Source organism: Melospiza melodia, chromosome 27, assembly GCF_035770615.1.
Source record: "Melospiza melodia melodia isolate bMelMel2 chromosome 27, bMelMel2.pri, whole genome shotgun sequence".
In the NCBI taxonomy this organism is placed as follows: Eukaryota; Metazoa; Chordata; class Aves; order Passeriformes; family Passerellidae; genus Melospiza; species Melospiza melodia.
Window position 1 is genome coordinate 10,600,455 of NC_086220.1, and position 19,052 is coordinate 10,619,506.

The 19,052-nt window shown below is 46.9% G+C and overlaps 1 protein-coding gene across 2 annotated transcripts in view; it reads left to right on the forward strand.

Annotated features, from left to right (window-relative positions):
- The window catches only part of PHACTR4 (phosphatase and actin regulator 4), a 49,375-nt gene that overhangs the window by 1,895 nt on the left and 28,428 nt on the right, over positions 1 to 19,052 (forward strand). Inside the window, exon 2 of one of the 2 annotated variants that reach the window (XM_063177639.1) lies at positions 15,152 to 15,198. In XM_063177639.1, the coding sequence (XP_063033709.1) occupies positions 15,183 to 15,198 (16 nt within the window). In that variant the 5' untranslated portion in view covers positions 15,152 to 15,182. Of the gene's footprint in view, positions 1 to 15,151; positions 15,199 to 17,316; positions 17,416 to 19,052 lie in introns of those variants that run through there. The other variant, XM_063177640.1, reaches the window with a different exon arrangement.

The following is a 19,052-nucleotide window of genomic DNA, read 5'->3' on the forward strand; positions in this document are numbered from 1 at the left end:
AGTCCAAGGGCAGATTCTGTGGGAGCAGCTGGCACACAGCTGAACAGAAGTTTGTCAGCCTTCAGCAGAGGTGCTTTCCCGTTGCTGACTGCCCTTCGTTTTTCCTCTGCCCAGAGGATTTACTGTATCTCGTACTGTAGCAGCTGAGGTGTGGAGGTTGGTGTGATTTTCCAGTGGCTGGGTGACAGGCCTGGAACCAGAGGTAAAAGGCTGCAGCTTTCCCAATTCTTGCTCTTATCTGCTGATTTTGAATGACTCAGGACGGTTTGTCTGGCTTGGAAGGTGACCAGGCAGAACATGTAGTGATTACACACTGGTATTTTGCTTCTTGTAGATGAGGAGTTGCTGTTTTCCTGATTTCAAAATGACGAAGCCCTTAATCTGAAAATTCTTGTGTTGTTCATCCTATTGCTCGTGGTGTCACTTGTTTTTGATCCTCAGCTGTGCTGAGATAGGGAGGCAAGAGGCAGCTTTGGTCTCAGCCGTACCCTGCTTGTCACTGCCTGAATTTCTTTGTTTATTGGTGAATCTCTGCTCTTTCTGCTGGGGATGGGATGGGGGAGGGAGGACTCATTATCTCCAGAGAGAGGCTTTAAATGCCATTAGCCAAAAGAGCAGGCTTCATCTCCTAACTTGAACGAGTTGAGAGAAATAACACAAAGCACTGGTGGCAAAGATATGAAAATTGAGAGCAGTCCAAATGGTTTCTCTCTGCTGAACCCTGGAAATAGATTTATTATTTCTTTTCCCTGAGCCTTTGGCTGGTAGCAGCTTTGGAGGAGTGAGGGAAGGGGTAAACAGATTGTTAACTTTACTCTTTAGTGTTTCTGCTTTTTGCATACTGATTCCAAAGCACAGCTAGGAATTGCTCACCTACCAGCTTCGTGCAGTGGTGATGGGCAATTCATTATCAAGGACTAATTAACCGCAGCTGCTGAGTGTCATGGGGCAAAACAAGGTGCATACTGATGAGGTCGATTTGTGCAAGCCTGGCACTTCTGTGCAGTCGGTGGCTTTTGAAACACTTTTAGGAAAGATCATTGGACTTCGGTAAAGTTTACTGCCGTTAGAGGTTTGAACCTTTTCGCTGTCAGCTCCAGAAAGCCGCTGCTAAAAGCAGGAATCTCTTGGCTGCCAGTACCTAAAGGTTTTCCATTAGTTAACCAAACCCCAAAAGTTAACCCCTTTATTACAGCTGTGTTGCCACAGACTCGGTTGTTTAAAATACATCAAGATTAATCCCCACCATTGATTTAAACTGTAGGCTGCCCCATATGGGCTTCCTTCATCACCTCACACTTGTCTGGGAAGGGTGAACCTCTCTTAATGTGCTTTTCTCTCCCTTGGCTTTTAAGGGTGTAATCAAGAAAAGTTTGGCCCTAATCATACAGGAAAGCCTTGGTTTGTAAACTTGGATCAAAGTTTGAGAGGCACTGACTCGTTTGGTGTCTGCGCAGTGTTTCGTGGTGAGCCACGCTCAGACCTCTCGCTGTGTAAACACTGTGTTGCAGAGGATGACTTAGCAAAAAAAGAGATTATTACTGGATGTGGACTTGAGGTTGGGATCACAAGCTGTGTCTCAGGCTGTGCTCGTGGAGGTGAAGCTTCCAGAGGTGTTTGTGGACGGGGGATAAAGCCAAAGGTTGTTGTCTTTGGAGGATTTGAGCTTTGAACAAAGCATGTCACTGTGCCAGTGTTCATGGGACTCTGGCTGTAGTCACATGCCTTTGAAGGTTGCGTTCTCTTGACTAATCCTTCTGTCCCACTCAAAATCAGGTCTGGGATGTGTGTCACCAGCTGAGCTCGCTGCTGTGGGTCGGGGGCTCGGCCATTCTCACTGTGCCTGCTGGAAAGGGGCTTTGGGCACTGCTGTTGCTGTGTTGGCAAGAGCTCCCCTGCAGACGCACAGAAGTGCTGCTGCTGCTATCCATCCCTCTCCTCTCCAGAGCTGCCTAAAAGTTTTTGCTGGTTTGTTGCAGTGCCAAGATCCACAGGAAGCAGGTTTGCAGGTACAGCTAACACCTGCCAGCCTTTGGATCCCAGTGCAGGGGAGGCTTAAGTGGGTTTGAGCAGGGATGGGGGCAAGGTCAGGAGGATTTGAGCTGATCTTTGCTGGCTGCATCAGATTCTGTGGGAATGCATTTTTAAAGCTGCTCTGCTGCGATGCTGACAGTGGAAATCTGGATGGATCCACAGAATATCTGCTCTGTGTTCCTGGATGGATGACCTTGTGCTGATGAGGTTATCTTTATCAGCTGGGACTAAGGAGGAGGATCATTACTGAAATAGTGATGTCAGATTTGTGCTAGTAAATTTTGGCTTTTATTTTTGGCAATATTAAGTTTAGCGTCTGTTGCAAACCAGGTGAAACAGGAGAAGCAGGAGAAGAGCTGTTACAGAATCATGGAATATGCTGAGTAGGAAGGGAACCCATCAGGGTCATGGAGTCCAGCTCCTGCTAGATTTGTTCCCTTGTAAAGGGTGTTTGTGTGATGCCAGAGGAGAACAAATAATTGTGGGATGAAGGATTGTTATGAGGCTGCTGGATCCCCAAAATCAATGTGACACTAGTGATTACACTAACCAGTATTATTCCACATCTGCTTCTAGCTTCCAAATGAAGCCTTCAATCTGTATTTTAATGACTGTGTTCTCTCTACTTATCAACTGTGAGTCCAGGGAAAATAAGGATGCTCAGGTGGACAGGAGGCCTGGTTTAGCTCCCAGCTATGTTGCTGTTGTGGTGTTTGATGTCAGGCAAGTCACTTTTTCCTTGTTTCATCCTTCTGTCTATCCTCTCCAAAATTACCTGTGGTTAGTGAGGATGTCATCCTCCTGTTTATAGCTAGAGGGACAAATTAATTCATCTCAGCCTTAAGGGCCATAATTAGCAGCCAGGTTCTACTGGTCTAGTCCCATCCTGTTCTGTGTCATATGGTGTGTAGGTGGGCCCTTTAGTAAATAGAGTATGAATAACAGGAGGAAGTGTTTGGGTATGTTGGGTAAGTCCAGCATCAGCTGTGTTCAAGGAATTGTTTCTTGATTTTCACCTTGTCCTGTATTTTGTGAATGTGTAATTTAATGTTTTAACTCTGCAATGTTTTTATTTAAATGCATATTCAGGGTTCACACTGGGCTTTCCTGTCTGTGGATCTTGCTTTTTGTATTAAGTGCTTTTGCAAGGGGAGATGTTTGAGAGCTTTTTCAGTGAAATAGGAAAAAAAAAAGTTTGCCTTGATTCTACAGTAAATTCCTGCTGCTCTTGGGAAGTGGGATTTATAAAGCTGCTGGGCTGTATTTCAGCATGGAAAGGGAGGTGGGGGAGAAACTACCAGAAATTCATTTCTCCTTTAATACGGAGTTGTATAGGTGATACTGTTGCATGGAGAGCAGCAGTCCTTGCCTAAGCACTGGATACATTAACATTTCTAACTAGTAAATTTATGGATAATCTCTTCTTTTGGAGGATTTATTTAGATTTGAGAGCATTAGCCTCTGGGAAAATTAAACCTCTTTTAAATCCACTTTGTTCAGGGACTAGAGAGAGGAACTGCTGGTAAGCCCTGCCATCTTCCTCCCGCGTTTCTCTGGGCTTGATTGGAATTGCAGTGCAGGGACACAGCTGGTCCAGAGGCAGCAGGGCTTTGGTTTTAGCTGCTTTATCCAGTTGTGGCAAAATGGATTTGGAGCCTGTTTGCTGTTCCTGTAAGGGGCATGTGCAGCTTTAAGTGCTGCCAGAACCAAGAGAGCCCCTAAAACAACCAGCCCCAAAGGTAAGAAAGATGAAATGTTTGTGGGAGCTGAAATGTCTGGATAAAGCTGTTTTTCTGCATGATGTCACAGTTTTGGGGGGCCGGTGGTGACTGAACTGTCAGTGTGCTGGCTGCTGCTGTGCCTGCTGAGGTGTACCTTCGTTTCAGGTGGCTGATTCATGGCTCTGTGTATTTAATCATAGTTTCTATAGCAGTGAAATCTTTAACAAGCAGGTGGAGTTTGCTCTTAGTCCATTGCGGGTTCACGTGAATGTCGTGGCCGATTCATTCCTGTGTTCTTGCTGAGCAGAGTCATTTCATAGGGGATAACACTGAAGGCAATTCTGTGTTTCTGGTGCATGTAATGAGTACTGAAACAGCTCTTTCATTTTAATAGTATCACTGTTTTTAATATTATATTGTGAGCATTGCTTTGTCCTGTCATGTGTGGCTGCACTGCTGAGTAAATGCAGAGTAGGATTCCTTATGCTGATGTGAATGTTTATCTTACGACCTTTTGATTATCATTTAAAATAATTGAACCTGTGATTGTAGACTTTAGTCTTCCTGTGTTCTCCACAAATGCATCCCTCAGGGTTTGATATTACCTGTTGTCTCATAATGTGACTGTGGTTTGGTCCTGTTGTACTGAAAGCTCAAATTCTTTAATTCTTTGGTATTTCCAAGGTGGCTTTGGTGCAGGAAGCAGTTTTCATTCTTAATGCCAGCAGCAAGGGGCTTGATTTGCATCCTCAAGATAATGTGGGTAGTAGTTTTGTGTGGACTTAGAGCCACGTGTTGCGTTACTCTGGTGTCCTACAAAATATGTTGTGTTCTTGAACTTGGATCAGAATGTTGATCTGGAGAAGGGCCCTGTTGGGTCCCTCAGTGGGATGAGAGTTCTCTGCGATGACTGACAGTGCTGCTGATGAGTTTGGCTTCAACAAAACTTCATTTGGAGCTGGTGTTGAGGTTGCTTTTGGGCAAGTGTGACAGTTCAACATTTGCCTGCGTTGATCATACCCTCTTCATCCTTGCCCTCTTTTGAGCGTGAGCACTTTAGAAGCAAATAAAGCTTCTCATCAAAAATCCCCATTCTGATGTGGCACGTCACTTGCTTGTGACAACTATTTCAGTTGAAACAGGAGTGTGTTGGGAATGGATTTGTATCTCCATTAAACAGGAGGGGACCGTGTCCTTTGCCAGGAGTCTGTCGGAGATGCTGAAATGCTGAAAATTGTTGTGTTGAACTTGCCGTGTGTGGGGATCAGCAGCAGCAGGCTGACTTTTGCCCAAGTGAATGTGTGGGGTTGACCTGCTGTCCAAAATGCAGCACTAAAGCACTTGGGAGTGTAGTGCATGGGGAGCTGGGGTGGTGGATGCAAGCACTGCTCAGCTCTGGGAGTGCAATTCCTGCCTCCTCCTTCATAGTGGATGGCTCCTGTTTTATTGTGGGTGTCCCTTGGAGCTGGAAATTGGAGAGGCTTTGCCTGTTAGGCACGCTGTGTGCAGGTGAAATGGAGGTCCTGGTTTATTTGCCATTTCTGCTCGTGTTGAAGGCAGGAACACTTTGTTCCCTGCTTTTGATTGTAGCAGTTTGGAGTGCAAGATCTTCCAAGCTTAATTTTGTGAATCTTTCTCACAGTTGCAGGCTTGATCCTGGAATTTAGTGTCCCTGCAAGCTTAGTCTTCAAAAGGAATTCTTTCTTGGGAGGCTGTGTTTGTGCTGGCTGATAGGAACCTAGCTCGACTACCTGTAATCGCTGTCTAGGTTTGTAGTAGCCATTGTGGGGTGAAATGTTTGCTGCCTTGCAGCAGAGTGTTTGTCAAATAGTCTCATTTAGTGCACCCAGATTTTTAACAGATGGGACAGATTTCTGTGAGCCTGGGCAACCACTACAATTGCTTTGCAAGGTGAGACATTTCTGTTTTGATGGGTGGGAGAATTAATAACGCTGTGTGATTCATTCCAGTGATGTGTCTAGTTTTGGATCAGATTTGGATTTTTTGTAAAGGATATTAGCATTTGTCTTCAGAGAAAGCTAAATTGAAAGGCAAAAGATGACAGAAGCAGTTCCTGAGCTGATAGGATGAATGAATCTTGTGGCTAGAGATCCCTGTACACTTGAGGGGACTGGGAAAATTGGTCTAGGGCAACGTGATCAGTGTGCTCAGAAACTTTTCCCTTGTGCTTGGGGTGCCAGGAGGGAGAGAGTGGCGCCAGGGCAGTGCAGTGTGGAGAGGAGGGCTGTGGGACACCAGCTCTGCCTTGGCTGTGCAGGGACAGTGATTGAGCACAGCAGGAATCTGTCCTGATGGAAGCGTTCTGCAGATGGCCAGACTTGCTGAGCAGCACAGGAGCCACAAGCCCAGGAGCAGGGAAGGCAGTGTCGGTGTCTGCTGCTTTTGGAGCTCGGTGTGCGCTGCAGAGCAGCCTCTGTGCTGATTCTGTCTTTGCAAAGGCAGCAGTGTCTGAGGGAGTATTCAGCCGTCCCTGGTGGCCTCTGTTTGCCTAGCCCTGTTCCTGCTGTGAATCTGAGGCCGCCCTAAATGCCACCACACTTGAGGGATTACAGGGCAGGTCCAGCAGGAGGGAGCAAGGCAGAATTCAGGCTCCATTTTAGTGTTTTATTGCCTGCTCTTGGGGCTATCACTTCCTTTGCAAAGGAAGTGATTTACTTCCTGCAGAATTGCCCTGGACATAAGTAGGGTGTGCAAGAAAGTGAAAATCTCTGGTGATGACTGAGCTGTTCCATGTTAAATTTAATCATCTGGGGACATGTGGGGCAGGTGATGCATTAGTCAGATCTCAGGATGTGATCTGCCAGTGGAGGGATGTGGTCCCCAAAAGCCAGAGAGTGCCTGTGTGTTTTAGCAGATTGCAATTTAAGTGTGCTAGAGCGAGTCTGAACTGTTTTTGTGGCTGGAGGATTGCTGGTTTATGTCGTGATCCCTTAACAAAACAGCTCTGATGGAGGCAGCCTCTGCCATCGGGCTTTGTGTCTCAGCAGGACAAAGGCTGTGCTGGAAGCAAAGCGGGTGTCTGTGCCTGGTGTGTCCATCTGTGCTGGCTGGGAGAGAGCTGGAATTTGGAAATGCTCTTAACTGTGTGGGGGGAGCAGGTGGCTTTTCATCCCCATGAACTGTTTATTCCGGTATAGATTGGGGCAGGGTTCTGTTGCTGCCCATTGTTCCAAGAAAGTGGGAGGAATGAGGGGTAGAAAGCGCGGAACTGGTTAAACTGGAATTCCTGGGTAGTGCCTGCCCTTGAGTTATGATCAGCGAGGTCCTGCTTATTTCAAAACAGAGAGCTGAGAAATCCTGCTGCTTTGGGATCAGTTGGTGCTTTAGGGTTTTGCTTCTAGGTGTACTGGAGGAGTTTAAGAATAGTTTTGTAGCAGATAACTCAAATCTTGTAAATATGGGTAAACAATCTTGGTTTTTCACAGATGCTCTGAGATTATGCAGGGTGGGTTCTCATGGCTTGGTGATCAAACAGCATGGGGAGATAAGGGTGGCACCTTCCCTGGGGTGTCTGCAGTGGGACAAGGGACAGAGGAGTGGGCAGGATCTGTGATTCTGTTGGGTTTTCGAGGCTGTTTGGTGCTGGGAAGGCTGACTCGATGTCCCCACTGCAGCCCTGCGTGGGGCTGCAGCTGTGTGAACTTCCAGAGGTGCTGTGGCTGCCGAGCAGCTCCTGTGCATTCGCTCCCTTCCCTTGTTCTCCAGCAACTGCTGTGGCCCACGTGACAAACAAATTGAGGAACTGAACTGCGTCCAAGCCAGCTGCTTCTGCACCAGGCTGGTTTTGGCTGGTGATCTCTGGGTCCTGTACAGGGAAGGGCTGGGAGCTCCTGGATGTACCTGGAGTGCTCCTAAGGCATGTCTTGTGGAGCATCCTCTGCTTGTGAATCCTCATGCTGCGTATGCAGAGCCACGTCCAGCACCCTTCCTGTTAATGCAGCCCATCCCACGGCATTTCCTCAGATCCTGTGCCTCGAGAATGTTGAGACGTTGATGTTGTCTCTAATTTTATAAGTCCTCTCTGCTCCTCGGTGTTATAATGATTCCCTTGCTTAAATTTGCACAGTTGGAGAAGAGCATTTTTTCTTGGTTGCCTTCCTGGCTCAGGTCAGCTAACCTGCCTGCAGGGCATGAGGAGAGATTTGTCGCTTCAGTTGGGTGTTTTTTCAACCATTGTTACTGTGGAAGGTCCTTTTGTGGCTGGAAAGAAGCCCTGATAGTTTTGTTGAGCCCTTAATGCAGCTAAATGTGTTGGCTGGAAAATGTCATTTCTAATGGAAAGTTAGAGTGGTGATGAGAGAAGAAAGCTGAAACATTCCTGTTCTTGGGGGAGTTCCAGGAGATTACTGTCTTTAAGATTATCCCATTTAAGATTTAATTAACGATTATTTGGGGGAGTGTATCAGACCAAAACCTAAAAGATGAGTGACCATGTGCTGAGCAGCATAGTCCAGTGGAAGATGTCTCTGCCTATGGCAGAAGGTTGGAATTAGATGATCCTTAAAGACCCTTCCAACCCAAACCATTCCACGATTGTGTCCCTGCCTGAAAGCATTTATAAGAGCAGCAGGAAAGGCACAACTTCCACCTGAGATTAAAATCAACTTTGGCCCAGTAGGTGAGATGGCTGCACTAAGCACCATCCCCAGGCAATCAGTGTTGCCGCTTCATAAACTTTGTGCACAACCATGAGAACTACAAAAGATTTTTTTTTTTGTTTCTCATTCAGAAGCTTTATGAGCTTATTTTCACAATGGGATGCCTTGCTGCCTACACTTATGTTATAAAGACTGCCAGATCAGTAGTGGGAATTAATTTCTCTACTGTCCTAGTTAAAGCATGGGCACCTTTTTATTAAAGCTGGAGCTTTGCAAGAAAATAATTGCCTGACGAGGGCTTCTTCAAGGAAATTTGATATCTTAATCAGAAATAATTAGAAATTATGCTAGTGAATCTGTGAAAGAAAAAAATAATGCTACAACTGAATTTCAAAGTACCTGAACCGCTTGGCAAAATCTGCTTCAAAAGGTGAATGTAATGCTCCTATAGATTCAGCGATGTAATTCCAGAGTGTTGATTCAGAAAGAGCTTTAATTTCAAACAGGTGAGTTGTTCCCAGTTAAAAGCATTGCTCTGTGAGTTGACAACACAGCATAGGTTTCCTGTATCTCGTATTTTTTCAAGTGGGAACGTTGCATTGCCTTTGTGGAATTTGATTACAGATGCCTGGTTTATGTGCTGGAACGTGCAGCAGGGAAGGCATGGAGTTTAATCTGATTGCACAAACCCTGTGGGCTGTTTATCCCAGGAAGCAGTTGGGCATTCAGGGTGCTTTGGGAAAGACCCTTATGACAGGATTGCAAATTCAGCTCTGCTGCTGCAGGATTTTTGGGAGGTCAGGTGAGCTTTCTAACAAATTCATTTTAGTGCTTTGATGGTGGTTAAGCTCATTCCTCTCACTTTTTAAACAGAGGCAAAAAGAAACACTTTCCAAATGGGCTCTGCAGTGGCAGAGAGGAAAAGTGGCCTCGTTCTGGGGAGGAAATGGTGGTTGCAAATGAAATTGTCTATCGAGTCATAATTGCAGGGGCATGACCACAGCACCGAGCGAGTACTCTGCTACTAAGTTTTTATTCAAAGTTTGATGAAAATAGAAACCACAAAATGAAGGCAGAGGTGGTTTGAATTTTGCCCCAGAAGCCAGAGGTAAATAAGTAACCCTGTTATTTTGTGCCTTTTGGGGGTGTGCTGCAGAACTGACACAGATTATTACAGCTCAGCTGGTGCGTGCAGCCCGCGGTCCTCAGCTGCTCCCCGAACGGTGGGTCCAGGACGAGAGGTTTGCTCACTGTCTCGGGAGGTGCTCGAGGCACAGCTGCACTGGCACTCTGCTCTGCTCGGCAAGGTGGTGGGTGGTCACAGGTTGGACCCGATGCTCCTGGAGATCTTTTCCAGCCTCAGAGGTTCTTTGCTAGAGCAGTAAGGGTGCGGGGTCGGGAGCCCCACTCCAGTGTTCTGCACAGCATGGCCGTGAGTACTTTTAAGGCTTGCTTTTGCCTAGGTGTCGGAAAAAGCCACCCACCTTCCCCGTGGTGCTGCCCTAGAGGATGCAGCTCCCTTCCCTTTCCAGTTCCTCTCTGGTAACCTTATATTACTGTGCCACCCACAGGCAGCTACTGAGCTGCTGGAAAACATTTGCTGTTTGCATGGGGAGCCACTTATCAAATGTTCAATCTGTGACAAAAAGCCACCGGTTTCATTGACTGTAATATGAACTCTATTGAGGTTTTCAGTCCTGGTTATTCCAATTTTCTGTTTAAATTGCACATAGAGCTGTTATGCTAATGTCTGATTTTTCCACTTCTTCCACAAAACCCGTTCCTTGTGCTAACCAGCTGCTGTGCTCCTGCTCAAAGCCACTGCTTCCCAACAAGTGCAGAAATGCTTATAGTGTTGAGATCCTTGGAAAGAGAGGGAAACTGCTGGGCTGCTAATTAGTGGTACACCCCATTAATTGGCATGTTGCCACATTAGGCTGCAGAACAACTGGGTTTAATCTGTGTGGTTTTACTGAGGAGGAATATTCTGATTTCCCTCCAACTGACCTCTCCACTGCTCAGTGTGTGATTAGTGCAGAACAAACTGGGTCAGCCGAGGCTGCTCAGAGGATTTTGAAACCAGCATTTGTTGTTCCAGCAATTTGCAGAAACCATGAAATGATGCTCAAACCATATGAGCAAACCAAGACTTTTACATGGAGCTGGTTTGTTTTAGATGGAGTTAGAAAAATACATGAGCTTTTTGTCATCCACTGAATTGAAAAGGGGCTTGTGCATCTCTTCCCCTTTGTACCATTCTATCCAACAAGAGGTTAATTATACCTTTACACCTTGTCTTGTAATCTGTACTAGGGCATTTGGCATGGCTGATCTGTTTAGGCTTTTTAAGAATTTCCCTTGTAATACTTAAACTCCAGTTGTGCACCCATGCTATAATCTCTCCTTTGGGAGAATACTTAGGTGCTGTTGAGGTATTCTGCTTTGTAGAACAGAATTTTAATATTGCTTACCATACCATGCTCTTAATCTCACTGCTGGCAGATGAAATGAGTTTCTTTAGCCCTCCCCCTGAGGACCTGATGGAGTTTCATTGCCAACAGACCCATGGCATTAGGTGGAGTTATCTCAGCTTTGCAAAAATCCGCTCATCTGTCTTCCTGGAAGGAGTAATTATTGGTGAGAGAATAAAATGTTGATTTTATTTTTGAAATTGCATTTATAAAAAGGAATGGGCAGCCAGATCCATGGGCTAGTTGGGGAGGGTTTGTGAGTCTGGCCCTTGAGAAACATTTGCAGCTGGGGAGAGCCCTGATGGCTTGGATCAACCATTCAAGTGGAGTTTGGCAGATCAGGGAGGAAGAGTCAGGACGTTCTCTGCGTGATGAAGCAGAGGCTGCTCCGTGCCTGGCTGCCATCTCCCAGCTGGCCTTATTCCTGGCATCTGCTTTGTATTGTTATGCTGGTGAGCTGTTGTGGGCAGCATCTGCCCTTTGCTGGGCTCTCATCATCTGCCCCAGTGGGAGCCTTCTGGGTGCTGCTGCAGCAATGTAGTTTTTTAAGGAGTGTAAAGCAAAGGGCTGAAATGGCAATAATATAATATTTGTTTATTGGCTGTTACTAGCACCATATTGGGTCAAAATAAATAATCATCTGGGAGTTGTCAGGTGAGCTTGTTTAATTTCATGGGTCATGGTCTATATTAATGCAGGAGCGTGTTCCTCAAGCTATGGGTATGTGTTAACCCTTCCTTTGCCTCCAGCTGGTGGATATAGTTCCAAACAGTTGTAAGAGCATCCTTTCTCTCCCCCACGTGCGTTTTTTTCCAAGAGAGCCTTGGGTTTTGTGTCTCATTACAGTAAAAGCCCTGTAGTAGCTGCCCAGCTGCTGTCGTGTCCCTCTCTGGCATGGTGATTTAGAGCTGAGCCAGCATGGAAACTGCGTTTCCACGCCTAAGGCAAGCCTGTTGGCAGCCACTGTGGAGAAGTAATGTGCCACTTCTGCTTGGAAGAGTTGTCAGTTTTCTAGTTTAGTTGGGGAAAACAACCAACATTGGCTTAGGTTTTAGCTGGACTTCTGGAAATGTGCTGTAGTCTTTTGAAGGAAGCTGTTCATGTTACTGGAGGAGATGAGCAGTGAGGACAGAGGGGTCCTGCTAATGAGCTTCATTCTGAAGGAAACTGCATGCTTAATGTTCCAGAGGTCTGGGTAAGGATTGCTGAAAATGAGATGGTGAGGAAGGAGGGAAGCTGTAAAAGGGCTTTCAGCAAGGCTCGTGGATGTGGATTGCCCAAGGCTGGAGCAAACAGTGGCACCTTGGTGTGCAGCTTCGTGGTCCTGTCAAGGTCCTGTCATCCCCAGCCCACTCCCCTGGATGTGCTTGGTGTGCATCAGGTCAGCTTTGAGTGTTCCCAGAGCAGCTGCATTGGTGCTGGTGCAAGGAATGGGTAGGAGGGCATGGGAGGAGATCCACAATCTGGAATTGGGCTGGTTTGTGTTGCTGGGAGAGAATGTGACAGAGCTGGGAACGACAAAATTCCCTGTGCACAGGGAGTGTGTTAAGACTGAAGAAACAGGGTAAAAACACTCCAGCATTGCTGTGAAACAGTCCTTTTCTATTGTGTGTGGATTAGCTGCCTAGCTGGAAAGAAGCCATCGCCTTTCTGCAGGAGTTCAGAGCCGGGTCAATGGAACAGGAATATATTCTTAGAGTGGTACAAAGAGCTGGGGAAAAAGCTGTAAAGTGTTTGAAGTCTCGAGGCAGACAAAGACGTGGTTCTGCTGCTGTGGTGGCCTGAGTACCAGGGGGCAGGGGAGAGTCCTGAGCTGTGCCGGCAGCGGGGCTCTCAGGAACAGGAATTTCACACAGCTCTCAGGCCCAGGGAATGTAGGGCACTCAGAGGACATGAATATTCAGAGAGCTGTGGCATGTCATGCTAGAGGAAATGAAAAAGCCAAGTTTTCTCAGAAGTAGGTATCTGGGAAACCTGTGACAGTAGGGGATAAAAGCAAATTTCTGTTCTGTGGAGTGGGTTATCTCAAATATCATTCCAGAATACAGCTTTCCAGTTAGCCACTCGTAGTTAATGCTGGCAGCTGGATCTGCACTGCTTAATCCATTCTCTGGTAGAAGTTCCTGTTCCTTAGTGCAAGCAGTGCTGCGGGAATGCAGACTTTGCTCCTTCTTCCTCTACCCTGGCATTGCTTTTTTCCCCCAGTGTGCCTCTTATGCTGGTTCTGTTGATAACCAGATATTGTGGATTTAGTGTTCAGCTCAGAAAGAGGCTTGCAGCACAGGCTGAGGTGCTCCCAGCTGTGCCATGGGGCAGTGACAGATGTCTGGGGTGTGCCCAGCGAGCGCCCAGCAGTGGCTGCTGCCAGCACCAGCGTTCCAGGCACAAACGTGCCCCTTGCAGTGCAGAGCTCGGCACAGCCTGTGCAGCAATGCCCTTGAGAGGCAAATCAAACCCAGCTCCTGGGGAGCAGTGGGAGCACTGCTGTCATCTGTGCTGAGGTTCAAGCAGGCCTTGAGGTGGCGGTTTCAGTTTCCCTTCTGCTTTCCTTTCCCACAAGGGCGTGCTTGAAAGGGCAGGCAGGGATGGTGGTGGCTCTTCTGCCTTCAGTGGGGGAGCATTCCGTGGCAGGAGACTGGAGCAGATGAGGGCCAGGCTCTGCACCTGGGGAGTAAGCGACAGGATAAGAGAAAACAGCCTCGGGTTGTGTCAGGGAGTTTTAGGTTGGATATCGGGGGAAGTTTCTTCACCATAAGGGTTGTCAAGGCATGGCACAGGCTGCTCGGAGCAGTGTTGGAGTCACCATTCCTGGGAGCATCAAAAACGCTCATGGGGGTGTGGCACTTGAGGACACGGGTTCGTGGTTGGACTTAATCATCTTAGAGGGCTTTTCCAGTTTGAATGGTTCTGTCGTTCATTCATTCCAGTTCTTGCAAGTGGTGTCCTTGATGCAATACGTGGATGCACCAAACCATGCATCCAAAAGTGTGTGAAAGCTGTATTTTAACAGTGTTAATGGATTAGACTGGAGGGATTGAGGGTGTTTCCTGAGCAACTTGTGGCTGTCTGCCTCTGAAATCAAAACCTTCTGATGTTCTTGTTTGCTGCCTGTACAGATACATGTTCCTTTTTCTAAGCTGTGTAAAGCTGTGATCCCCAATTGTGTTTTGAGGGTTTAATGGCTCTGTTGAGGTGTTTCCCCCTTCCATTCCGAGAACATCGCTGCAATGGAATTTGAGCTACATCAGAGAGAAGTAGCCTGGAGCATGGTTGTCTGATCCAAAGAAGCATTTTCCCCCACACAGCTGAGCAAAGCAAAGCTGAAAAGCCCCACTGGCAGAGCTTCTGTGGATGGTGTGCTGTGTTTGTCCCCGCTGACACTGCAGCCCTGGAATGCTCTTGAACAAGCTGAGCACGTGCTGCACACTCAGCACGTTGTCGCATGAAGATGACATGCTGATGTGACGTTAAACTAAAGCCACCAAACTGTGCTTTGTGCTGGGGCCAAAGGGGATGAGTTGGCCTGGGCTTCATGAGGAGAAGGTTAGGCAGAAGTGGGCTGTGGATAAAGGCTGGCTTCAACTCCTCAGCACTGGAACAACCTGATTTTGTAGTTCTTCCCTAGTCACCCCATGCTGTCCCTGCTGACATGTCCAGTTGTGGTGGTCTAAGTTTGAACTGCAAGATTTTGAGGACAGAACCTCCCTTTTTCTAAAATAATGAGCCTGTTTTTACTGTGCTGCAGAATCTGTCAAAATCAAGACACATTGTGATTTCCCCAAACTTAGTTCCCCTGGCATCTCATTTCAGAACTTGCTCCAGAAAAAGAGTGTCTTTTCTACTAAAATCCTGGTTCCTTTTTTTTGTGTTCCCCTACCCCAGTATGTTCAGAAGTGCCTTCATGCTGTGTGACATCTGAAATACTTCCTGTGCACGTGCTGTGCTGCCTTTGCTAGATAAGCAGTAGGCTGTTCCCTTTTACAGCAGGCACATCCCTTCCTGAAGAGGCAGGTGTGGAATGTTTTCCCTGGGAGCAAATATTGCTGCCTTGTAATTATGTCACCTTAATTTTGTTTCTCTTTTCTTTCCATCACAGCATGTGTGTGATTAGAAGCTTCTTATGCCTTCAATGAGGGGTGACAATGTCACACTCTTCCTAGTTTGGGGCAGGATTTCTGCTCTAGGTTCCCTCCGCACTGGTTTTGTGTAGGCTGAGCAGAGCTGACAGAGAAATAAAACTAAATCTGAGCTTTGTTCTCACTTGGAATTTTAATTTGTGTGTTGACTTTGTTTCCTGTTTTTGTAGGAATTTCTCTGGACACTAGTGTACAAGAGGAATGGAGGAGAACGCCGGTGAGTACAGTCTTAGGTATCTCACCACAGATTATGGACCTGACCTGTCCTCCTTGGCTGTGCATCATAAAGAACCTGATTGATTACTTTAAACTTGGTGTCTCCATTTCAAGTGTGGAAGGTGTTTAGGAAATAATGTAGTTTGGCAGATGCATCAGCTGCATTTGTACTGTGGTGTGCACCAGATCTGACTGAAGCTCTGTACACATGGAAGATCTTTTTTGGAATCTCCCATCTGTGAAACTTGGAATACTGGTCTCTTGGCTATCCCGAGTTCTTGAAAACAGGTAACATCCCCTTTCTTAATAAGGAAGAGGCCAGAAACAATGAGCTGGTTTGAACAAGGCACATGGCAAGGCATAAAGGAGGATCAGCTTCTGATTGTTCCTGTTGTTCTGTATTTATTCCTTTAGGCTGCTCTGTGTTGCAGAAGATACAGGATTTTTTTTTAATTAAAATTTAAGTCGCTTGCTTTAGGCAGTGTGTAGTGCTTGCCCTGAAGCAATCAAATTCATTGCTGGTAGGTTTAACTGATGCAAGGATATGGTTGGGACTAAAACTCACAGATTTTTTGCTTAGAGATTGCCTTGAAGAGCTCTTCCATCTGTTTGCCTAAAATGGCTACAAGAAAGGAGTTAAATGCCCATTTTTTTCCCTGCCATTGACACGAGGTTTGCATGAAAGCTCTTGCCTGCACCATGGGAAACCAGTATCCACACAGCATATTGGCTCCACATCTTCTGGACTGTGACACTGCAGGTGGTGATTCTAACTCGTAAATAATATTTCTAGGTTATTCTGTGCAGTCAGTGATGCCATCCTGAAAGCTTTGGGAATGGTTCTACTTGTCAGCAGGGCAGTATGCTTGGTGAGGCAGATGAAGGCCGGTTTTTGGGGCCCAGTGGCCTGATTAGATCATCTGCAAGCCAAGAGCTCCTGCATAAATGTGCTTGTAGTCCTGGTGGCAAGAACTGCTGTGCCCCCTCTTTGTCAGGCTGTAAGGTGCACATTTGATCTGTGGTGATTGCTTTCCCTTCTGATTTGCTCGTGGCAAGCTAATTCCAAAAGATGACTTGTGGAGGGGGTGGCAGGTGAAGCGAGTGTGGCACTGGCAGCTGAGGCTGGAGCAGTGCCTGTGGAGGTGGCAGCTCCTGCTCAGCCCTGGGACACAGCACAGCAGGGCCATTTCTCAGTCTCTAGAGCTGCAATTGCTGGGATGGCTTTGAGCAACATCAAGGCCAGGTTGGATGAGGTTCTCAGCAGCCTGGTCTAATGGAAGGTGTCCCGGCTGGAGCAAGATATTCAAGAGATATTCAAGGTCCCTCCCATCCCCAGCCATTCTGTGGTCAGTGAGCTCTCCTCGGTCACCAGGGCTGGGACTGTCACCAGCCACCTCTGTTCCATCACAAAGCTTTGTGTCCCTTTTCACGGGCAGTTGAACCCCATTTTTTTGGCTAGATCAGTGAGACACAGAGCTGGAGCCTTTTGAGGTTTCTGAGAGTGCGTGTTTTGATGAGTGCTGGGATGTGAAAAGCTGTATGTTCTGTTTGTATTTTGCCAACTTTACTGAAGTTCCTTCCCCATTCCCTCTGAGCAACTTGAGCAGTGCCAGTTCAGGATGGAGGATCCGTCCTAGATCTTTGCATGCACAGACAATCCCCATGGCTGGTCACGAAGCTTTACCTCCTTAGTGCTGGAAGCCAAGAGCCCTGTATTAAACACAGAATAAAAAGATGGATCTTTTATTATAATCTCTTTGAAATTCCTCTGCATTTATGGCTATTTGTTCTCCAAGTGCTAAGCTCAGGACTACTGGGTTGATCCCAGAGCTGAGGTAAGATGGAGCTGAGCTGAAGTCCAAGTCCGTGCCCTTTGTTCCCTTCAAGCCTGGTGCTTTGTGTGCATTGCTGTCCTTCCCTGGTTGGATATTAACTGCACTCACAGTGCTGCATGGCTGGCGCTTGTTTGAGCTGGTGTGCTTGGAATGGCCACTGGGAATGCACAGGGAAGCGTAAATCCTTTTGAGCTGTCAGCCTCCGCCAGCCATGGGTGGGTGGGGGAGCCTTCCTTGGCTCACTGCCCTGGCTAAGTAAAAATGAAATTTGCTGTTGTCTTCAGATTTTAATTCATGCTCATCCCTGAGGACAAGTGGAAGCCAGGTCTCCGGGCAGCTGCAGTGAAGTTTCAGAGCTGTCCATACATGGTATTCTAGAACAGGTACGCAGCTTAAAATTTGCTCACGACCCTGCCTTGATGTGCACTAACTTGCAAGCAGGGAGAAAGGCAAATTCCTGCTGTTCCTTAGGCAAGTTACCAGAGTCTGGAACTGATCTCAGTGGAAAGCATTTGTCTTTTAAACAAGGTGCAGCACAGAGCATTTCCTTACCTACCTGAAAGCGTTACTGGAAATAAGTCGAGTGCACTTGACAGGTTAGCAAAATATTTTGAGACATTGTCCTGACAGCCTTTTGTTCTTAAATTTGTTCTAGTTCTTAGTGTAATTAATGTACTGAGTGCTGTCAGGGTGCTTGGGGCACTCAGTGGCATGTTGGTGCTGTTTTTCTGCCTGCTGTATTTGCAAGTGGTTCAGCTCAGCCATCCATCTAGTTAGCGTGGCATTTCTGAAAATTAATACCCAGTAATTCCTCCCTGAACAAGTTGAGGAGGTGTCTGAACTCTTGTGCCTTTCCCTCCTGAGCTACAAGCCAAATGTTTTGCAGAGATTATTTGCTGACCTGCCAGAGACCTCGTAATGCTGTGACACCCCATTTTGAGTGACTTTTGAAGGTGGTCTTGTAGTTGTACCCATATCTCTGGCTGGGGGAAAGCAGAGGTTAATTCTGCTGGGTTTGTGCTTTCCTGGCTCAGCTGTGGATGTGCTGGGATGGAGATGCCTCGGCCTCCAGGCTGGTTGGAGCAAGGTAGTGGCCAAGGTTGATGTTGAGTGAGAAATGTCTTTGCTGGAATGCTTCATGACAGAATTGAACAATCTTATTCCTCATGTGAAGAGATAAGACCTTGTAGGATATGCAGTCGATCCTCTGGGCAATTCAGGGTGATGTGCTGTGAAACAGTGAGTGTGGAGTTCCTGTGGCTCAGTAAGTAGGGCATGGAGCAGGGCAGTAGGTTTCCAGAGTTTCTAGTTTTCCTTTCAACTTGTTGGACCTTAAATTCACCTTGCTCCTGGAACATTGCCTGTAAATTCTGTCCAGGGATTTTAGTAGCTGATTTTACTGGGTTTGGGAGTAGAAGAGGAGCCTGCCTGGAACCAGGGACAAGCAGGTTTAGTATAAATGTGATTTTTGTTATTACTATTTCTTCACACAGGAGCAATGTGTCCAGGTTGAGTGGTAAACCTGGTCTTTTAACAACAAAACACCGAATGTTCTCATTATCTTGCTGTCTTTGTGAGCTGTGGCTGCCAGTGTCAGCTGAGCTGTTGGCTGGACAAAGCTACTCCCAGGCCCTCAGGCTGGTCCCGAGGTGCAGTCCCAGTGTGAACATTTGGATGCTGTCACTGCTGACATCACCGCTTTATCTGCCTGGCTCTCCTTTGTCTTGGAAAGGAGCCCTGGCTCTGGCTGCTGAAGGTGTCTTTTGTTTCCTGAAACAAACAAGAAACCAGAGATACCAGGTGGCTTTTTTACAGGTTGGGCCCATCCAGCTGTGTGGAAGGAGTGGATAACCATGACTTGCTTAGGGAGAACATGGCTCTTCAACCCAGCCTGAGTTTGTCTCGCTTTGTGAAGCAGAGATTTTGAGATTTCAAAAGGATTCGCTGTCTGGGTTGTGATAAATTTGTCCGATAAATGTGCCCCGCAGGCTCCGGGGGCCGCAGAGCTGCGCTGTGGCCG